The 21,860-nt window shown below is 38.8% G+C and overlaps 1 protein-coding gene across 4 annotated transcripts in view; it reads right to left on the bottom strand.

The window, feature by feature from the left end:
- MAP4K3 (mitogen-activated protein kinase kinase kinase kinase 3) overlaps positions 1–20,951 on the bottom strand; it is a 149,056-nt gene extending 128,105 nt beyond the window's left edge. For all 4 annotated transcript variants that reach the window (XM_081068041.1, XM_081068042.1, XM_081068043.1 and 1 more), the window contains exon 1: positions 20,532–20,951. In XM_081068041.1, the coding sequence (XP_080924167.1) occupies positions 20,532–20,627 (96 nt within the window). In that variant the 5' untranslated portion in view covers positions 20,628–20,951. The remainder of the gene's footprint in view (positions 1–20,531) is intronic.
- Positions 20,952–21,860: the final 909 nt, after the last annotated feature.

Here is a 21,860-nt window from a genome sequence, read left to right as displayed (position 1 = left end):
GAGAACTAAATAAACAAAACCACATTCTGACAGTTTCTAATGGTTTTTATGTCTCTCCCATCCTTATAAGTTAATAATGTTAGGCAACGATAGTCACCTTTGGTTTCCAAAAATAGCAGTTAATATAATTATAAATCAACATTTGGAAGAATAAATTCCATCTAGCAACATCTTATCTCAGATTTTAAGATTCAAATTTAAGTCAGACTTGTACAGCTCATTGAATTGCATAATTTAAAAGGGTGAATTGTACGGTATGTGAATTATATCTCAGTAAAGCTGTTAAAATTTTTTAAGACAGATGCTGAAGAGGGGGTGAGGGGATTATACAATGTTTGAAAACAAAGCTCCAAAATAACTAAGCTTGTCTGTGTAAACTGACCAATGAAATCAAATGCTAAACAGGCTCTGGTGAAATAGAATAGATTAGATGTTTCTGGCATGTTAATAAAGAAATTCCTTCAACTGATTTGGTTCTTGACTTGGTCAGCAGCCAGCTAAACGCCTTTGCTAACTGAAATTCTGACCCACTTCATTCCCCACTGTGCAACAGACATATGTAAAGAGGGTGAGAACCACATGCTTCTTCCAGAAGAAAAAACTAATCTTCTGGAAATCGTGGTGGAGTGGTTGGGGACGGGAGGAGTTATCCATGCTTTATTCCACAACATTTCAAAAACAAACTACTTTCTTCAAAAATATGTGTATAAACTCAATTAACCAGAGGAAAACAAACCTTCTCCTTCAGTAAGTACACAGTTCCATTTCTGCATGCTTGTGATTTTCGGGAAATATACTCTTTTTAACCACCATCTGCTCTCATGTCCAGAAGGATACTTTGGGATTTTTCTCATATTACTGAACCACTTCCGACCCTCCTTTGTTGGCAAAAAATAATACTTAAAAAAAAAAAAAAATAGAAACAAGCATGACAGATGTATAGCTCCATGTTTTCATACACCTGCTTTTGGAAGTGTAGCCAAGTGCATGGACTCCACAGGAAGATGGTCTGGGTTCAACTACTGCTCTGCCATGTACTAGCTGGGGAACCTCAGGCAAATCACTATGTAAAGCTCTTTGTGTCCTTCCATTCTCATCTGTAAAACAGGGGTAATTAAAGTTTCTACATCATAGCATGGATAAGACTAAAATTGGTTATTGCATGTAAAAGTTCACAGAATAATGCTTAGCACATGGTGTATAACTATGATTATCATTTCAAAGAGTAAATGAGCAACTTAAAGAAAGTATTAGAACAGTTTGGTTTGAAAACTTGTAAAAGAGAATTGTGACAATTCCTAAAAAGCTGTACAGATATACTGAGACTGAACAAATATGAAATGGATGGCAGTGGAGGGTGGGAGCCAGATTTCTCATTACTGGAGAAGGAGGCTACAGATAAGCAGTGGGGCGAACGCTAGAATGAACCATGTGGTGTTAATGAGATTCAAGCATCAGTATGAACTCATGTTTAGCTTTAAATATATATAGGTAGATGAGTACAGAAATAATGATAGATATATATGTACACATGGGTTAGTAATATATACGTAGGCATATACACGTATTTCCTAGCTCCATCTACTGAGAGGGCTTAGAAGTAATGCTACATCAGGAACAAGCACATCCAGAGCCCTTATCTTGGTTTCTTATACTATTCTCCAAGGAACCAGGGATCCAGAGAAATGGCTCATTCATTAAAAGGCTGGGGACAGGGAATATACATGATAAGCCTGAAACACCTTATCTTACCAGAAAATAAGGAAGTCTTAAAAACAAAATGATGGGGACACAACAAAACGACACAGGAGACAACCTAAAAGAGGTCCCAATGGGTAAACAATTGGATTATAACCCAAAGTATAAATATCCATAAATACATACTGAATATAAAATAATTCAAAGGCAAACAAACAAATCTCTGTATGGAAGAATTCCAAGTAATTTATATGGGTTAACATCACTACTAATAAGTCATGTTAATAGTATGGATACTTTACCCTCCCCCAAATCCATAACAATCTAACCATGGAAAAACATCAGGCAAATCTAAATTGAAAAACACTACAAACTACGTGATCTCCTCAGGGCGATCAGGTACTCCTCAAACTGTGAAAGTCATCAAAAACAAGAACTCTGAAACTGTCAGAGACCAGAAAATTCTGCTTAAAGAGACATGATAACTAATTGTAATGTGGTATCCTGGATGGGACTGTGGGACAGAAAGTGACATTAAGGAAAACTGGTAAAATCCAAATAACCTGTGCAGGTAATAGTGACGTACCAATGTTGCTTCATTAATTGTGACAAATGTACCAGGTGATGATCATGGCATTGTACACCAGAAGCTAAACATTAATGAATGCCAACTATAATTTTATATATATAATGTGATGGTTCAGTGTGAGGTCGGAGGGATAGTGGATGGGTGGAGGGGGGTTCACAGTGTGAGGGATATAAATGATGAACGTCTAAGTATTACCTTGTCTTGTACACCTGAAACTAATAAAAAAAAAATGTACCAGGTGAGGCAGGATGTTAACACAAGGGGAAACCGGGGGAGGTGTATGAAAAAATTCTGCTACCTTTGTGCCTTTTTATAAATTTAAAACTAAAATAAAGTTTATTTTTTAATCTTAAAAAAATTAAACAATTTAAATAAATTTTTACATATTATGAGTTTAAGATGAGTTTTAAATCTTAGGTAAAGAAAAAGGTATTTGTCTCCCAAAACAGCTGATCATATCAGATAAATGAATAATTTCTACAAACAATGTTGCTAAAAAAAAATTAGATCCCATAAGGTTAGTTTCCAGAATTTTCTAAAGCCCACCAAAGTAAGTTAAATTATATTTTAAAACATATTTTGTCTACAATCTTATAAAACAGCTGATTTAAATTTCAGACCTTTTATATGATTAGTTCTTTTAAAAGCAATATAGGTTATGTTACAGATATATTCTTTAAATTTTAATTCAAATGTTGCATTATATAGCATGATAGAAACAGCTAAAGAAATCTCAACACAAACAATACAAACCTACTGTAAAAATAGCAATTCTGCCCAGTAATTAACAAGAAACCTTCAATTTTGGTTTTGAAAGGAAAAAAAAAGTTTCTCAAACCTCATGTAACCAGTTTCCCAAAGAATGTCAACATTCCAAATCAAAACATCTTATGATTAGAAGATCGCAGTAGTGTTAGCGAATCAACAGCACTAACCAGAAACATGAGACCCTCAAAAGAAAAATGTCAACATAATGACTATGAAATAAAAATGACAATGACTGATATTACTGTTCAAGCTGAATGACATTCAAAAAAGTAAACATAACTCTGTGTGGGACCCATTTCTGCAAAAGGCTTTACAGTCTCTACTCAATGCTCTTTGAAGGTTTGGGATTTGGGTTTTTATTGAAGAAAGGGTGGTTGGAGCATGGGGTAGGGACAGATGCAGCAAGGAACGGAGAAGGGAAAGATAAATAAGTTTTAATAATGTCATCGTCCATCTGGTTTCCTATCACTCAGCACTTCCAGTGCTTTCGTATTTCCACCAACTCTGTCACCTACTAAGAATGACATGGAGGGCGAGGAGTGTATAGGGACAGTGGAAGATCATAAGTCTCCTATTCCAGAGGCACTGAAATGAAAACAGGAATCCCAAAAGGATGTGAATGATGTATAGATGTTGAGCAAAAACTCTGGTTAACAACTAAGGGTAATCTCTATCTCTATTTACTCCATTATTCTTCCCTGTTTCAATTACAAAATATTCAGTAACTTGCAATACCAAACCTTTTCCCAAAGACTGTAACTTTCACATGCATGTGTACTTACAGCTTAGGTCTTTTAAATCATATTTCACTCATTCACTAACACATTATGCCTCAAAAGAAAGACTGAAACCATGACTCCTGAATTCCCTGAATTCCTTGGATACTAAAAGTGAGAAGGAAGTTCGATAATAGCTTTTCTCAAAAGATGTCCCTTCTCTTGGCTCCATGATTGAAGAATTCTTGTCCTCGTATGCTTTTACTTTACTATCTGTATCTCCCCACTGGCCCCTTCAAATCTGCTAGTCTACCACTTTTGAGAGGTGGGACTGCGGAGGGGAGGAGGAATGGGATGACACCTTTCTAATAAATATATTACCTCAATCAATCTGTACAAAATCTAACTCCACATCTTTGCTTCACTCAACTTTCCCATCTCTCCAGGCCATCAAGACCGCAAACTTCCCGTCATTAATTTAATTCTCATCAGACTATTCACTCTTGGACTCGTGCACCATCTTTCAGGTAATCTGAAATATCAGACTAAGGATTAATTGTCTACCCAATATCATACGTACCTATCCCCACAGGACTAAGAAGTGTCCCTGCCATCAAGTAACTCTTTATCTACACTTCCGTCTTCAATGGTTCCCTTATTTCTATCATATTTATTTATACCCTGGAGACAGTTTTTCAAGACATATTTTGGTGTCACCTACATTTCCACAGCAAAACACAGTGACTGCAAAGTATGGCCTCTGGAGTTAGGACTACCTAAATCCAAATCTTGGCTTCACCACTTATGAAATGTATGACTTTGGGCCTACTCTTTACCTTTTTGTGCCTCAGTTTCCACATTTGTAAAACGGAAATAACAATGCCTTCCTTATAAGGCTGTAAGGAAGATTAAAATGAGAATACCTGTGAAGTGCTTACATAAGACCATGCCCAGTACATAGTAAGTACTCCATAAATTTGCTGTTATTATAATTATTGTTATTAATATCAATACTTCTCATGCTCCAATACAAACCATTCGAGGTAGTTTGACATGTTTCCTACATGATCCCCTCTTGCTTTTTCCTCTCCCCTCAGGTCTTCACTCTATGTGTGGTTTAGATTTAAATAGGTGAAGTGGAAAGGCATTGTAGTTGAGGTGAATATTATAGGTTTTCATTAAGGCCCAGCTTTCATTATGTCTCTTCTAAAAAGCCTTTCTTACTTGGCCATGGACTGCAATCATTTTCTGATCTTCTAAACTTTTATCAAGAATCACATAATTGAATACACAAACACAAAATGCTCCATATTATTTAATGCTATAATTAAATTACTTGGTACTATCCTCTGATCTAGTCTGCCATCTCCTTGAGAAGAGGGATCATTTCTTCTGGTACAAAGCTTAGCATAGATGCTCAATAAATACTCCTGAGGGACATACTAAGAGAGGACAGCAATGATGTGGTACTAAAAGGAAGCAGCAGGAGCAAACTCCTCTACAATAGACTACAGAAGACATTACCATCTCCGCTTACCTTCTGAATCACTTGTAATCAGGATTCTTTGCCAACCATTCCAACTACTCTAGAAAACAAGCAAGTACATCCTCCTAACTAGACTCAAAGGACTTCCAGTCCTTACCTCCCCTAGTTGTCTGCTGTACCTAACTCCAAACCACAACCTTTTAATAACCTGAAACTATCTGTGCTTGAAAGGTTTACAGAGGGAAGACCATGTAAGGACACCAGGAGAAGACGGCCATTTGTAAGTCAAGGAGAGAGATCTCAGAAGAAACTAAGCCTGCCAACACCTTCATCGTGAACTTCTAGTATCTGGAACTGTGAGAAAATAAATTTCTGTTGTTTAAGCTACCTACCTGGTCTGTGATATTTTGTTAAGGCAGCCAAAGAGACCCAACTGGTTTTTGTTGGTTATACAACCAACTGATCTTTGACAAAGGAGCAAAGGCAATTAAATTGAAAAAGGATGATCTTTTCAATAAAAGATACTCAAACAACTGTGCATCCACATGCCAAAAATAATAATAATAATCTAGACACAGAGCTTACATCCCTCACAAAAATTAACTTCAATGGATCACAGAACTAAATGTAAAATGCAAAACTATAAAAGTTCTAGAAGATAAGAGAAAATGCTGATGACCTTGGTTTGGTTCTGGCAATGAGTTTTTAGATATAGCACCAAAGGCACAACCAATGAAAAAAATAATCGATAAGCTGGACTTCATTAAAAACTTATACTCTGCTAAAAAACGCTGTTGAGAGAGAATGAAAAGACAAGCCACAGATGAGAGAAAACATTTGCAAAACACGTATCAGATAAAAGATTGTATCCAAAACATACAAAGAACTCTTAAAACTCAACAATAGCAATCCAATTTTTTAAAAGGACAAAAGATCTGGACATATAGAAAATATGCATATGAAAAGATATTCAACATCATATGTCCCTAGGGAATTGCAAATAAAGAACAAGACCAACACACACCTATTAGAATGGCCTAAATGCAAAACACTGACTACAGCAAATGCCGGCAAAGAAACAGTAACCGGATTCATTGCTGGTGGGTAAGCAAATGGTACAGCCACCCTGGAAGACAGTTTGGCAGTTTCTTACAGTCAAACACAGTCTTACCATACAATCTAGCAAATGCGCTCTTTGGTATTTACCCAAATGAGTTGAAAAAGTTATGTCCACACAAAAACCTGTACAAGAATGTTTTGTTCAACTTTATTCATAATTACCAAAACTTGAAAGCACCCAAGATGTCCTTCAACAGGAGAATAGATACATAAACTGTGGTACAACCATACACTGGAACACTATTCAGCAATAAAAAACAAATGCGTTTTCAAGCCACAAAAGACATGGAGGAAACTTAAATGCATACTGCTAAGTAAAAGAAGCCAGTCTGAACAGGCTACATATTATATAATTCCAACTATATGACATTCTGGAAAAGGTAAAACTATGGAGACAGTAAAAACATCAGTGCTTGGCCAAGGGTAGAGGTGGGAGTAGGGAGAGCACAGAGGCAGAGCTCAGAGAATGATTAGGACAGTGAAAATACATTATGATACCATAACGAGGGACACATGTCATTACACATTTGTCCAAACCCATAGAACATACAATACCAAGAATGAACCCTAATGTAAACTACACTTTAGTTATTAATAATTTATCAATATTGGTTCAGTTATAACATTAATGCAAAATGTTAATAATAGGAGATATAATAGGGGAACTGTGACAGTGTTTGGAGATGAGGAGATGATTAGGGTGAGATGAGATCATGAGGGTGGGGCACTCATGATGGTATTAGTGCCCTTTGAGAAGAGACCAGGGAGCTTGCTCCCTTGCTTTCCTGCCATGTGAGCCCACAGTGAGGCAGCCATCGACATACTAGGAAAAGAGTCCTCACCAGAAACCAACCATGCTGGCACACCTTGATCTGAGATTTCCAGGCTCCAGAACTGTAAGTAAACTTCTGTTGTTTAAGCCACTTAGTCTATGGTTACTTGTTTTGGCAGCCTTAGCTAACAGAATCAAACTAACCAAACATGAAATAATCTGAGTATCAAAATAAATGATAGTGGTGACTTCGAACCCATGAATAAAATAGGACTCCATAAGTCCAAAAATAAATAAATGAACAGGGAAATAAAAGCTCTTCCTTAATAGAATGTCAACCAATAAACTTGAAGAAATTAATGGAGTTAAAAAAACACTATTTTGCAACCCTCATAGCAGTAATTCAAGTAAGACTCATCAAAGGGTGCTGTAACTAATGGGTGAAAGATGAAGGAGATATTATAGTCTCAGAATACCTGCCCCCAAATTATTAATTACAAAAGGAAACAAATATAACTCTATAAAGAAGAAACCTGGCAGAATGCATGTTAACCAAGCGATCAAAGCTAACATTAATAATGGAATAAATCGACATCATGTACTTTCTGATATGAGCCCCTGAGGACACACCACCACTTATACATGTTTTGGCAGAAATGTGTAACCTGAATTTAAACAAAAGGAAGCACCATTCATACCAAACTGACAGTCTACAAAATAAATTATGTGTACTCTTCAAAAATGTCAGTGTCTAGATAAGGGCTGAAAAACTATTCTTGATGAAAACAGACTGAGGAGTCTTGCAAACTAAAAGCAATGTATGATCCTGGATTGGTTTCTGGACTAGAGGAAAACTGCTGTTATGAACATTATTAGGACCATTAATAGAAATGTGAATAAGGTCTATAGATCACATAATAGTATTATGTTAATATTAAAACGTCCTGATTTTAATAATTATAATGTAGTTTTATTTCAGTTTTATTATATTTATTTTTGAGAAATACTCACTGGAGTATTTATGGGTAAAGGAACATGTCTGTAACTTATTCTTAAAAGGTTCAGAAAAAAATAATGTATACATAAAGAGAAAGAAAAAAACACTAGCAAATAATGCTCAACAGGAAGAAGAAAATTGAACCCAGAAAGAAGGCGTAAGATGCCAAGAAATAATAGTGAGCAGAGAAATTGAAAACACATATGGGTAAACGTAAAAGAGCACTGTCTGTATAAAACAATGATAATGAACACTAATCTGGAAGATTTAAAAACACTGTGGAACCAAAATAAGAGATAACAACAACACAGAACAGGAAGGCAGTAATTAAAATTAAGCATTCTAAAGTCCATGACCAGAAAGAGAAGAGAAATGTCGAATTTTATTATGAATGTTGAAATTTTAAGGTAACTACCAAAGTATAAAAATAAAATGTATAACTTTTAATCTAATAGAGAGAAAAGGGGAAAAGGAAACAAAAGAATACTCACTGAATACCATCCAAATAATAACTAAAGCAGGTTAGAAAGACAAGACTGGCCCTAATGAACTTGGAAGATATTCTACTGTAAATCAAATGAGTTCACATTCTTCAACTGGCATTTGTCTGTATCTTGCTATTTGATACATTCACATTTTCCAATATGGACCCTTACTTTAGTCAGAATGGTTATCTATTACCTCTTTGTCCACTTTGGTCCCAGAGCTGTATTTTTATCTACTCTTGGAATGGCTTCCCTCACAGTTCTCTACAAATGCAAACACAGTATTAATCTTTAAGTCCCAGGTCAAGATATGCTCTTCTGAAAAATCTTTATCAGATTAACCCCAATTCATCTTTCTCTTACATTGAATTTCTATAGAACTTATGCTACTGTTCTTTTATTGTTAAAATGCTCCCTTAGAAATGTTCTTTAAATATTCCATTTCGGCATATTTTGTTTCCTCAATCAGAGCATAAGCTTCTTAAAATCAGAAAAAAATTCTTTAGGATATCATAAACAATAACCTAGTACAAAAACCTAGTATTGTTTATTTTTCACTTAAGGATGAAACAAACCCTAAGTTACTTTTCTTTAATAAGCTCCAAAATAAAAATTTTGTAAAATATGCACACTATTATAAATACATATATTTCGTATGTAAAAATAAATCAAGTTTCTAATGACTTTGTTCTAATCTTTTGATAAGAAAGCTAAAGTACGTAGCTTTCTAAATAGTCATTTCCCGTTTTCACTTTTGCCAATTTTAAAAGGGGTCCATATGCTCAGGGCTAAAAATATACAATGTTAAGTCAAAGGAAGTCAGACAACAGTAATACAGTGAGGATTTTAATAAAAACTGAAAATGTGGCTCACATTCTGATTACCATAGCACCTTGAAGAACTATTACATAATAGTCATCTTTTACTACAGTTATTAGTTGAAAAAAAAAGAAACTAGGGGTAAAAGTTATAAATTAAAAAGAATAAAAGGCAAAACATTGATGAGATAAATTAAAGACCTAAATAAATGGAGAAATGCCTTATTCACAGATCAGAAGACTCAATGCTGTTAATATCTCAATTTTCCACAAATTGAGCTGTAGATCTCACACAAACCCAAAAATATCCCAGTAGGCTATATATGTGATAAAATGTCACAAGATCACAAAGACATAAAAAAAAAAAAAATAAGCGCATGTATAAAGTGGTGAAGCTTAAGGGCTAGTTGATTGCAATGTGCCAATCAATCTCCTGATTCTGCAATCTCCTGATTCTGATGCTCTACAGTCATGTAAAGATGTCCCCATGGGGGGAAGCTGGATATTGGGTGCAGGAGACCTCTTTGGTACTTCTTGCAAATTCCCATGAGTTTATAAACATTTCAAAACAAAAGTTAAAACAAAATCTCAGGAGGCTTTTTCATATAACTTGAAAAGCTGATTGTAAAATTTACACAGATAAAGCGAAGGACCTAGAATAGGACAATTTTGAAAAGAACAATAAAGTTGGAGGACTCACTACCTGATTTGAAGACTTTCTATAAAGCTACAGTAAGACAGTGAGGTACTGGTGAAAGTACAGCCATACAGTTCAACAGAACAACACAGAGTCCAGAATATATCCATCTTAATAAGGGCATGGGTTACACAGTTGTATATGTTAGTATGTCAAAACTTATCCAACTGAAACACACAAGATCTATGTATTTAACAGTAAATAAACTATGATTTAATTTTAAAAACATACAACAGCATACAAGTTTTGTAAAATACTTGTCTACAAAAAACTTGGAAGAAAATACATCAAAATACCAAGAGTATTCTCCTGGGAGTTAAAGTATTGATTATTTTAATTGTTTAGTTTAGTTGTCTCATTATCTACTTTTTCTTTTTAAACTGTACATAAATGTCATAATCAGAATAAAACAAGAAACTAAAAAATATATGCCAGAATAAAAATAGTCTAGTCCATATCCTACTGTTCTACTCACAGATTCCTCACATCAATTACCCTCCAACTCTGCAGGATTCTTCTTCAACAGGACATACCTTTGCTGGTAAACTCGGTAAGAGCTGGAAGAAAGGTACTAACTTTTTCAGTTTCTATTAGTCTTAAAGACACTACTAGAGAATTACTATTCTCCTCAGAACAATGAAAAACAAGTTATTCTTAGTGTTTCTTTAGTGTAACCACAGCAAGAAAAGAATGAAATCTTACAGATCTCTATTTTCTAATAAAACATCCAAACTTCATCAGAGCTTCCCTTTCTCAACTTTACTGTCTTTGTAACTAACATCATTCTGCAACTATGAGTATTTATTTATTTGAACAAATATTTATAAAGCAATCAGGCGTAAGACTGTGATGCCCTCTTTGAATCATCTTTCTCCATCTCCACATTTCTCCACAAAGCTCTGTCAAATTTTTCTCCAAGATGCTTCTCCATCTGCTTCTCCCTTTCCATTCTTTACTTCTATTTGTCTTGTCCGGCGCATCACCACTTACCTCACCCTTAGTTTACTTCATATAATCTTCTAGCACAATTCCGGGATTCTTTTTTGAAGGTAGAAAGGCCAAAACTATTTTTACAGTAATACTAAAATGTCATTTGCCCCCTTTTATTGTGTTGATACTTGAACTGATTGTGCAAAAGCAATGGTGGTCAAACAGCACAAATCAAGGCAGCAGGATTCTTCACTGCCGGGCACTCAGGAGTGACAAAAAAAAAAAAAAAAAAAAAAAAGCCTGTTCATTTCACTTAACAATGCCCTTGTTGAAGCATACACATAATTAATTTTATTACATTTTGACCCTTGTATGCACGTCATTTTAATATTCTGTTTGATGAAATGCTAGATACCAAAGTGCTATGGTTGTCTCCAAGACTGAGTTGCAAATTGAACTAGCTTTTTTTTACAGATACCACTTTTACTTGAAAGAACGGACAAACTGATTATTCATGCCTAGATATTTGATACTTCCTTGAAAATGAACTAAATGAATTTGTCAGTTCAATGAAAAAAAGTAGAGTATTTGTTGCAATTGATGCATTTAGTAATTTCAAAAAGAAATCTGAATCTTGGAAAATTTCTTTCGTCAAACCTTAAGACTTTTCTGATGAGAAGAGTAATGATTTTTTGTATTGTATAATGAAATTGGCAACTTTGGGAAAATCCGGCTAACTCCGTGAACCTATATTTTCCAAATGACTAATTCATCCTGTTAAAAAAGGTCATGCAAGAGTAACAAAAGATCCATTTTAAGACCAAGAGAGACCAATAATCAGCATGTTAATGTAACAACAGGAAAGGTTGTTAATATGGTCTTAGATTCCATATTGCAACTAACTTTTAATTTCCCCTTTCCCCACCTCCCCCCACCTCCCCAGTTCAAGCCATTGTTTCTCAGTCTAGTTGTGTAGGACACAGCTCCCTGGCCCATGCGGGTATTATGAGCCTTGCGCTCCCCCGGCTGAGGCAGTCGGTTGCTGGTCGGCAGTTGGCTGCTCACAACAGCTCTCCCCAGCTGCCAGCCACTCACACTGACTGCTGGACACTCATTACAGCACACGGCAGCCCACGACAGCACACAGCAGCCCCCGGCAGCTCACGCCAACATCCAGCGGCTCACGGCAGCCCAGCTCCAGGGAGAGCTGTGGTTCACAATCTTAGCTGTAGAGGGCGCAGCCCACTGGCCCATGTGGGAATTGAACAGGCGACCTCGGCGTCAGGAGCAAGGTACTCCAACCACCTGAGCCACCTGGCCAGCCCACAACTAAATTTTAAGAAGCTACCAATTGTCAAGTTGTGGAGAAGCATCGAAGAAAATAACCACAATTATCTAAAAAGGCTACTAAAATATCTTCCTTTGCCAAATACATACATGTGAAAGACCGTTATTTTCTTCATGTATGTCAACAAAACAAAATATCCCAATAGAATGAAGCAGAACTGAGAATCTGCTGTCTTCTATTTAAACAGATAATAGAGAGATTTGCAAAATATACAAGAATGCCATTCTCCTCACTAAATTTTTTGTTTGGAAAATCGTTATTTTTCAGAACAATGTCACATTTATGTTAACATGTAACAGGTTTATTATTCCTTTTAATAAATTGACATTTTTAAAATATCTCAGGTATAATTGCTAACATAGTCAATAGCAATAGATATAAACTAACAAACAACTTTGGGGTTCTCAATAATTTTTAAGAGTGCAAAGGGGTTCTGAAACCAAAAAGTTTGAAAATTGAAGATTCTATTTAGCAGATATTTCTGTCGTTCCTCCCTGATCCATTCTCATTTTGATTGTCAGAATAATCCTGAGCACTTTTAACATCATTAGTCCTTGTACAAAAGCCTTAAGAACTCCTAAATATCCTATTGCTTCGTATCTAAATGATTTTACCTGGCTTTCAAGCAGTTTATAAATTGGCGCTACCTCATCTAGCAAATCTTAATTGTCCATGCCCCCCAACACAAGCCTTCCACGTTAGTCGGTCCTCTCTTTTAGTCTACAAGCCTTTATCCCAGTAAAGTCACCTGGAATGGCCCCGTCCACACCCCATTCACCTCCTCTGCTTTCCTCCTCTCTTCCTGCCTCCTCCAACCTATGTACACTTTACCCATCCTTACCGGCCAGAGGGCAAAAAGGACAGTGCTTTGAATGTTAAGCTTAACATTTTGTAGGCAATGAAGAGCAGATTCTTTGAGCAGGGGAAGGTGGATGATTTACACACAAAGAACTTGCTTACTACCTCAAATTTCTAAGAGGAGTTTAAACAAAGTAATACCTAAATTTATGATCAAATCTAGAGTTTAAAAACTCAGGTAGGCAATACACTGTCACATTAGGAATCCAAACCTATATCTCAGTTCAAGGCAGCTGAAATTCTGAAACATGCCATCATCTTCCAGAACAAAAAAAGAATGGTAAGAAACAAAGCTAAAACAGAAAATAAACATGATTTCTTCTCTTGAACCTAAGGCCTTTTGGTATTGGTGAATAAAGTTTTCTTCCTAAAAGCCAAATTTAATTGCATTTTCAAAAAAACAAAATAAAAGTAATATGTAATAGCTACATATATTTACTAGTCACTAAAGGTCTTTAGTTTAAAATGACAAAGTATCTTCATATGCATATAATAGTTTATGAACATTGCTTAATATGTAGAAGATACTTAAATTAAGCTTACTGATTTAGATTAGGTTGAATAATAATCCACAATGCTTACTTCATTCTGTACCCACTCATGCCAGAGCTCTAGATCAAGCCCAATGCCACCTCCTCTGTAACACCTGCTGTGATTTCTCCCAACGAGAAACAAAGATCTCCTTCCTCTGAAAGCATTCAGCACACGTTTTTTCCCTCTAATGTCAGTTCACTCATTCCACAAATATTTACTGAGAGTCCAATATGTACCAGGCACTCTTCTAGATTCTCGGGATACAGAAGAACAAAACAAAACCACTGGCTTCCTGGATTCCCTGGATTCGCACTCTAGTGGGGAGAGAAAGGCAATAAACAAATATCAGGCGATACACACTATAATGAAAACTGGAAAGAGTAAGGAGCAGAGATGAGTTTTCTATGAAGCTAACAAAATTTAAAAGTTCAGGACCCCTCACTTGCAACACTCGAAGAGTGTTGAAAAGTCACTGGGACATGAGGCCTAAGCTTGGTGACTTGCTCTGAAAACCAAGTATCAAAGCCCGTATCTTTCTCTTTTTATGTTACTATTATAATTACTAATATCCTTGTATTAGATATAAAGTTAGTAGTACTTGGGGGAAAAAAGTTACTGGGACACAGAATGTTACCGATGGGGAGAAATAGCCAGGTTGTCAACAGGAAACATTTTATGAGAGCATTTCTGATTAAATGCCTAGAGATTTCAGAGGAAAAGGATAACAGTGTTTTGTTGGAATATCTTTTGTCATTCTAAATAAATATTTACTTTCATACCTAATTTTTTATTCTACTTTATTATCTGTTTTCTTAATGAGCCCCTCTCCCCCCAAACTATAAACTGCAGGCCTTTACAAAATCTGGATCCATACCTGGTAAAGAAAGTGAGGGCAGGGTGTTGTTATAAAAACACTGAGCTGAGACATCTGAGCTGAGACCCGAGAAAAATGAAGCAGCAAATCATGCAGGCATTGGCTGAAGGAAGAATTCAGGCACAGACAGCAAGTGAAAAGGGGCAGGGTAGGTTAGGAGGTCAGTAGCAGGAGAAATATTTAATAATAAATAATACTAGATACTAACAGCAATTAACAATTACTGAGTATTCTGGTTCAGGCACTGCCCTAAACAGTTTCCTAAGCATCTCCATTTACAACTGAGGAAACAGAGGCAGAGAGAGACCGATTAAGTAATTGGCTGCTGGGTGGTGAAACTAAGCAGAGTGACTCCAGAACCCAGCACTAAAGTGGCTATGCTATAGAAAGTCGGTTGTCTGGATAATGCATGTAATGTCTAGATAATGTCTCGTACAGTAAGAGATTTAACACACTGGAAAAGAAGAAATCAACAAGCTTTTGATCTCAAACTAGGATAACTAAAAGTATGTACACATTTTGTGTCCCTGTAAATACCTAGTACCAAGTCTTGGTATTTCTGTTACTCCACCCACATATTTCCACTAACACATGTCATTTCACATTATAACGATTCAATGTAGGATGGTTGCTCAGTGCACTCAAGAGAGAACTACCAACTATTCATTCTCAATACAAAATAATGCATTAGATTTTCTTGCACAAGTAAATGTATATACACAGATCAAATCTGGGAGGTAAGTACTTCCTTCAGGGAATCAGATCCATATCAAAATCAGATAGCCTGGGGTGCTTTTGTTTTTTTAAAGTGCTCCAGAGAAATTATCCCACAGTCTGTTCCATTGTCACTTTTCATCGGAAACAAGTAGTGCTGAGAAATTCTACCTTAATTTACCTTAAATATTCAAGTTATCTTTCCAAAGTTTAGGACCATTTCCTCTGATTGCCCCTTTAGATTTCATTCTCCATGGAAGTCGAAATGAGCATAACCCCAAATAAACATGTTTTCTTTTCCTTCAGCAGCTCTTTTCTAAATGCTTAAGGTCTTCACATCCCTCATCAGAAGGTGAGGTTTCAGAACTGAGTTTTCCAGAAGTATTCTTATAAATCCTGACTATAATAAAAGAATTGGTGTTTGATATTATTCAGAACACCTTGAAAGATGCAGTTACAAATAATTCACTAAATACTTAACACATATTAATTTCCTCGTTTCATTGCTCAATCTTCAATTTTTCTTCTGTCACTTTCAGAGAGTTCAAGTGTAGACTGCAATGGGAATTCTACTTTGGAGGTTAGCAACATTGCAGCCTCTGCTTCAGAGGAAATGGCCTCTAAACACACATAGATAAAATCAGTATCAACATTTCCAAAGCATGTTCTACAAGACACTAACTAGTTCTAAGGACAAGAAATATTGCTATAGAGAAAAAGAATCCCATTATCGTGTTTCCCTGAAAAGACCCAGCCGGACAATCAGCTCTAATGTGTCTTTTGGAGCAAACATTAATATAAGACCCAGTATTTTATATTATATTATATTACACCTGGTATTATATTATATTATATTATATTATATTATTATATTATATACCCGGTCTTATTTTACTATAAGTAAAATAATATAGTAAAATATCTTATAGTAAAATAAGACAGGGTCTTGTATTATGTTTGCTCCAAAAGACACCTTAGAGCTGATTGTCTGGCTAGGTCTTATTTTCAGGGAAACATAGTAGTTAAGTAAGTTTGGAGTTTGCTGGTTTTTTGACCATAGGACTTCTCATTCTCAGTCTTCAATATACTCACAGTATTTCTTTCCCTGGAGCATCCCAGCCACACAAGTAAAATGCCTACAAAGTCCAGTCTGGAAGTGAAAGATAATGCCAAGGCTTCAAGTCTTATCAGTAAATTGTCAATCTTGGGGCTTTTGGCAAAAGTAGGATATGAGGAAAGGTACACACTTGGAGAAAGATGGAGTATGTAAGATCAGCTGGAGGCTAGAGCTCTGGAGAAAGCACAAGGCTGGAGCCCTGTGGGCGGGTTCACACTGACCAGACCAAAGACAGGAGACCAGGTAAGATACTTCCTGAGAAACACAGTAAGATTGGTCCTTCAAAACATCCTTTGCCTTGCCCTATCTCCAGCTTTTGTATCTTCTGCTTCTCTCTAGTAATAAATCTAGATAAACAGCAGGACATTAACACTTTAAGGGTAGGAATAATACAAATTAAACTGGAAAACTGCCTAGGAGAAGAGCACAATGCATGTGAAAATCTTATTAATATAGATACATGTTGACAGTGTGATCTGGTAAAAAAATAAATAACCTACCTAATTTCTCCAAAAAATACGCTTTCAAATGACAAACCTATGGATCCTTCATTCTTTTCCATTTGGGGATCATTAACTTCTTTGAAAATGTAATGAATGCTATTAAGTCAGCTCTCCAGAAAAACACACGTACATACAACATTAAGCCTATTAATTTCAGAGGACTTCATGGCCCTCCTGAGGACCAAACACAGAGCTCCCTCTAGTTGTTAATGCCTAGGTCCCTAGGTAACCCTTACTATAGATAGTTCATCTCACTGACAGTTAAAGCCTGCAGACTTACAGGACATTTAAAAATAAGCAGTTTTTTTTAAAAAAAAAAACACCTGTATTTTCATATACTTTAAGACAGTGCAGAGGAAATGCATATTTTGCATTTTTTGGCCTAGAAAAAATAAAACCTTACTTGTTAAATAAAATTCAAGTCACTTATTTAACATCATAAGCAGAAGGGCAGATGATGGTAATACTTTCACAACAAAACAACTCGGAGAGGCTAAAACGATTTTACAATGTTACATAGCTAATAAATTCCAGATCTTTCACATGCTTGTTCAGTGATTTTTTTTTTACTAAACCATGCCACCTTAAATACAATAAGTGCATTACACTGGGTAACAATGGTTTTCAAAGTAACAATCCCTTAAAATACCAACCTTCTAAGAATGACTATAATTAGGTCTTAAGTATTTCCTTAATCCAATCATTCCATTTTAGCACCTAAACCTTGACAAATTAAGATGCAAAGATACACTGGCTTTTAAAAACAAACCCTCTAATGCATTCACTCCTCTCTAATCAACATAATTGGTATAAATAAGAAAAATGTAAAACAGCAAAACAAATACAAAAAAATGTTATCTTTATAGCATGACATGATTACAGACAAAAATACAAAGAGTTTCAACTGTGGGTTGTTTAGCAAGCAGGGCGTAGGATGCCAAAAACCACGGAGTTTTTCTGCTTTGGGCCACGGGTATTGGAAGAGTCTGGCTGGCAGGGATCAAGCATCTATTATCTGATGTCCGCTTGGCGGATGAGGAAAACAGCAGTGAGGCCTGGCGGCACAGCAGGAATTAGGTATCCCAACTACAACTACTTAAAGATCCTCTATAACTCAGAGTGTGGCTACAACTAAAATGCTGAACTAAATGTGTGCCTCAGTTTCTCCACCGGAAACTCAGTAATATATTATCAGCCCATATCCTATTTTTATAGAAGCAGTACTGTCTATTGGTTAAGAATGCAGTTTCTAAAGCTAACTGGTTTGAATTTTGGCTTTGCCACCCACCAACTTTTTAGTAAGTTACTGTAACCTCCCTGTGCCCCAGTTTCTTCAACTGCAAAATGGAGTTAACAACAGTATCTATTTCATAGGGCTGTTGCAAGGATTAAGTAAGTTAATACATGGAAAAATCTTAGAGCAGTGTCTGGCAAGTAATAAGCACTCTATGAATGTTAGTTTTTTATTATCATTATTTTAAACAGATAAGATTACTCAACTTATACAAGTACTGCACATAGATGTCCTTAGGCAATTATAGGCCTTAATTTGTTTACTTTTTAATCATGTGGCTTAACTACCAGCTTTTTTCCCCTAAATATAGTAAATATTGGCCAATTATTCTTACTTACCTAACACACTGCCACCTGAGACTTACACAGTAGCAAAGTTTTAGTTAACTTCATCTAAACACAACTAGACTCTTAACGAGTTTGTAAACTATTCAATTTTTATAATCACCCCCAACTCCAAAATGCAAGAATGGTTATTTTTACCTTAACTATTGCAATGGCTTCCTAACTGCTCTTCCCCGTGCAGTATCCACTCTGCACACTGCAGTAGGTACCGCACATCTTTTAAAAATCCAATTCTAATTTCACTCCCCTACTTAAAACCCTGCAATGGCTCCTCATTGTCCTAAGAAGTCTGACCTCATTACAAGACCTAAGAGACCTGCGTGATCTAGGGCCATCCTTCTTCGGTTGCTCAAGCCACACTGTCATTCTGGTCATTCTTTCAAATACTTACCTCAGGCCTCAGAGCCTTCACAGATTATGATCTCTCTCATCTGGCATAATCCCCTCTCCCCATTGCTTCTGACTCCCCAAAGGAGAACAGGTCCTCCTGTTACCTGCTCTCATAACCCTAATCTTAATCCTCTCTTCTTTGCAGCACAAAATAAAACTGCAATACAATAATTATTGAATGATTGTTTAACGTTGTTCTTGTCCCAAAAAAATATATAAACTCCAAGTAAGACTTGGGAACATGTCTTTCACTGCTACAATTCACGTGCTTTGATGCGTAGTGCCTTATACGTAGTAGTAGGTGCGCACAGTACACCTCTCTATGTGGGAAAATTGGTAAGTGATGGTGAAAGGCCAAACATCCACAAAATACTAATGCAGAACATTGGTTGCACGGTATTAAATATCCAAGTTACCATAGGCACTGCACTGGAATTAAAGTAAAAACCTATTGCTTACACATGATGAGCAAAGTGAAGTTAAGGCTAAACTTTCCGAAGTCAAATTAAGTGTCTTTGTGCATCCTCGGGTGCTATGTGAAACAGGAGGAGCTCCACTTCAGTTACCAGTAAGCAGATACACAACTAAATCAAGACTGCTGCCACATTTGGCACAATCCTCCTCTCTTCTTGGCAGCCTCTGCGAGGCCAAGAGTTGAGCTGGCCAGGGAAGAGTGATTTATCTCCCACATTTAGAAGTGGTCCCTCTACAACAGGAATGCTGTACTACTCGGGAGCTTTGAATTCTAACCTTGTCCAACCAGTACCTTCCCGAAGCACTCAATTCATTCAAAAAGAATGAATCCTATGTGTCACTGGAAAAAAAAAAAACAAGTTTAATGAGGCATCCAAGTGCAGTTCGACTTGGAGAAAACAAAGTTGCTCTTTCCTTAAAAAAAAAAAATAAAATAAAATAATAATAACCATGCTAACTAGATGTCTTTTACCAAAGAAAGCCCTGACGACGAAAACTGAAAAGAAACTGGCGTGCGGATGCTAAGAGACTGCAGGCTGAGGGGCTGTCCACGTCCGGAGGTGGCCACGCGGAGTAACCACCGCAGGGCCCGGCGGGCGGCAGTTCCCAGCCCGCAGCGGTAGGGCCAGGTCGGGCTGAAGCACGCGGGTCTGACACACGCCAAGCCCCCGCTGCCCGGTCCGTCGCCCTGACCCTGCCTGTGCAACACAAGCCCAGCCTCGCCCTGCTCCGCTCGCGTTCAGCCCTTCCCGGGAAACGCGCGTCTCGGGAAGGGCTCAGGTGAGACCTTGGAGTCTCGGGGTCGAACGTTTGGCCCTTTGTTGGCTCCAAGGCATCGGGGCCCTGGGAGCCCAGTCCGCCGCCTCCCCCGCTGCTCCCCGGAGCCAGCGTCGCCCGCGGAGACACAGCGCGGACTCCCAACGCCCAAGCTCCGCGGCGCCCCCGGCCCTCCCCGCCGCGGGTCCGGACCCCGCGGCCTCGGCTGCGCGCCGCCCCTCGCTTGTACCTTGTAGACGTCGCCGTAGGTGCCACTGCCGATGCGCTGAATCAGCTCGAAGTCCTCCTGCGGGTTCCGGCGGGACAGGTCGAAGCCGGGGTTCATGGCGGGCCCCGGGTGCCCCCCGCCTCCCTCCCGGGCAGGGGAGGGGGGGCGCTCAGGGGGCCACACGGAGAGTGGGAGCCGCGGCCGGCCCCCGGCTCCCCCGGCGGTCACAATCGCCCGGCTCCACGCTGCGGCCGCCGCCGCTGCCCTCACGCCGCCGCCGCTGCGCACGACGACGACCCAGCTAACCGTCCCCGCCCCCCTCCCGCAGCCCGCGGCTGGGCCGAAAACCCCGGTCACACCCACAGGGAGAGGAGAACGCTCGCAGCCCCCAGCTCGGCGTGCAACTCCAACATGGCTTCCGCCTTCGCCGCTCCTCCCCCGCCCCTCACTCCGGCTCCTCCGCCCTCCTCCCCGCTTTCCAGGCTCCCGCCCGACTGCGCAGCCGCGATCCCGGAGGAAGCGCTCCCGGGCCTCGCGCGCGCCCGACCCGTGCGCGCTCAGGCTCTGCGCGCCTGCGGGGCGGCAGCCGGCGGCCCGGCCGTACCCCCGCCAGCACCGCTGCGGCTTTGTCGGCAGCACCGCGGGAAGGACGGGCAGAAAGGAGCCCCTGTTCGCTTCTGATTCCCAGGTTTTGACGGTGCCGGATCAGGTCCCACTGCTAAGCAAGTAGGATCGTTGTAATTTGCAAGACGGCCACGGTCCCGAGCTGCTTTTTTAGAAGCAGCTGCGTACATCTAGGACACAGCCGAGTACCACAGCCCTTCGGGGATTGCGGGGGAACGGGATTCCCTGAGAAAAGGGAGCTGTGCTTGTTCCGACGCTCGGGCCCTTGGAGTTAACCTGCAAAAGAGGACTGACCAGGAGGGCAGCCTGGGAGGCGTGTGCAGTGGGGTAGACCTTGGGAAGCGCTGGGGGGTAAAACCCTTGGAGCTGCCGACTGCCAGCCAGCCGGCGTCGAGGGCGTGGGAGGCAGGCGGAAGGCAGTACTGAAGCAGTGATTGACCTGCTCACCAGACACGTTTGGATTATCAGAGACCCGGGCGGGGACTCTGCAAGCTGTCCAGCAACCTTTGCAAAGGAGAGGTGGCAGAGGGTGGAGCATGGACAAGTTCCATTCCTGCACCTGAAACGTAAACACGTGATGATCCGGAAGCTCTTTAGTTTGCCTACCCAAAGCCCCACCCTACTTAAGACCCAGATTTTGAGCTTTACGTCCAATCTATGTGGACACTAGTGCCAACTGTTAATACCTGTCCAAGAAAACGTGGATATGGAGGGTTAATTTTCTGT

This window comes from Rhinolophus hipposideros (assembly GCF_964194185.1).
Source record: "Rhinolophus hipposideros genome assembly, chromosome: 12".
Classification (NCBI taxonomy): Eukaryota; Metazoa; Chordata; class Mammalia; order Chiroptera; family Rhinolophidae; genus Rhinolophus; species Rhinolophus hipposideros.
The sequence above is the reverse complement of the archived record's forward strand: the minus strand, read 5'-3'. Positions and strand labels throughout refer to the sequence as shown.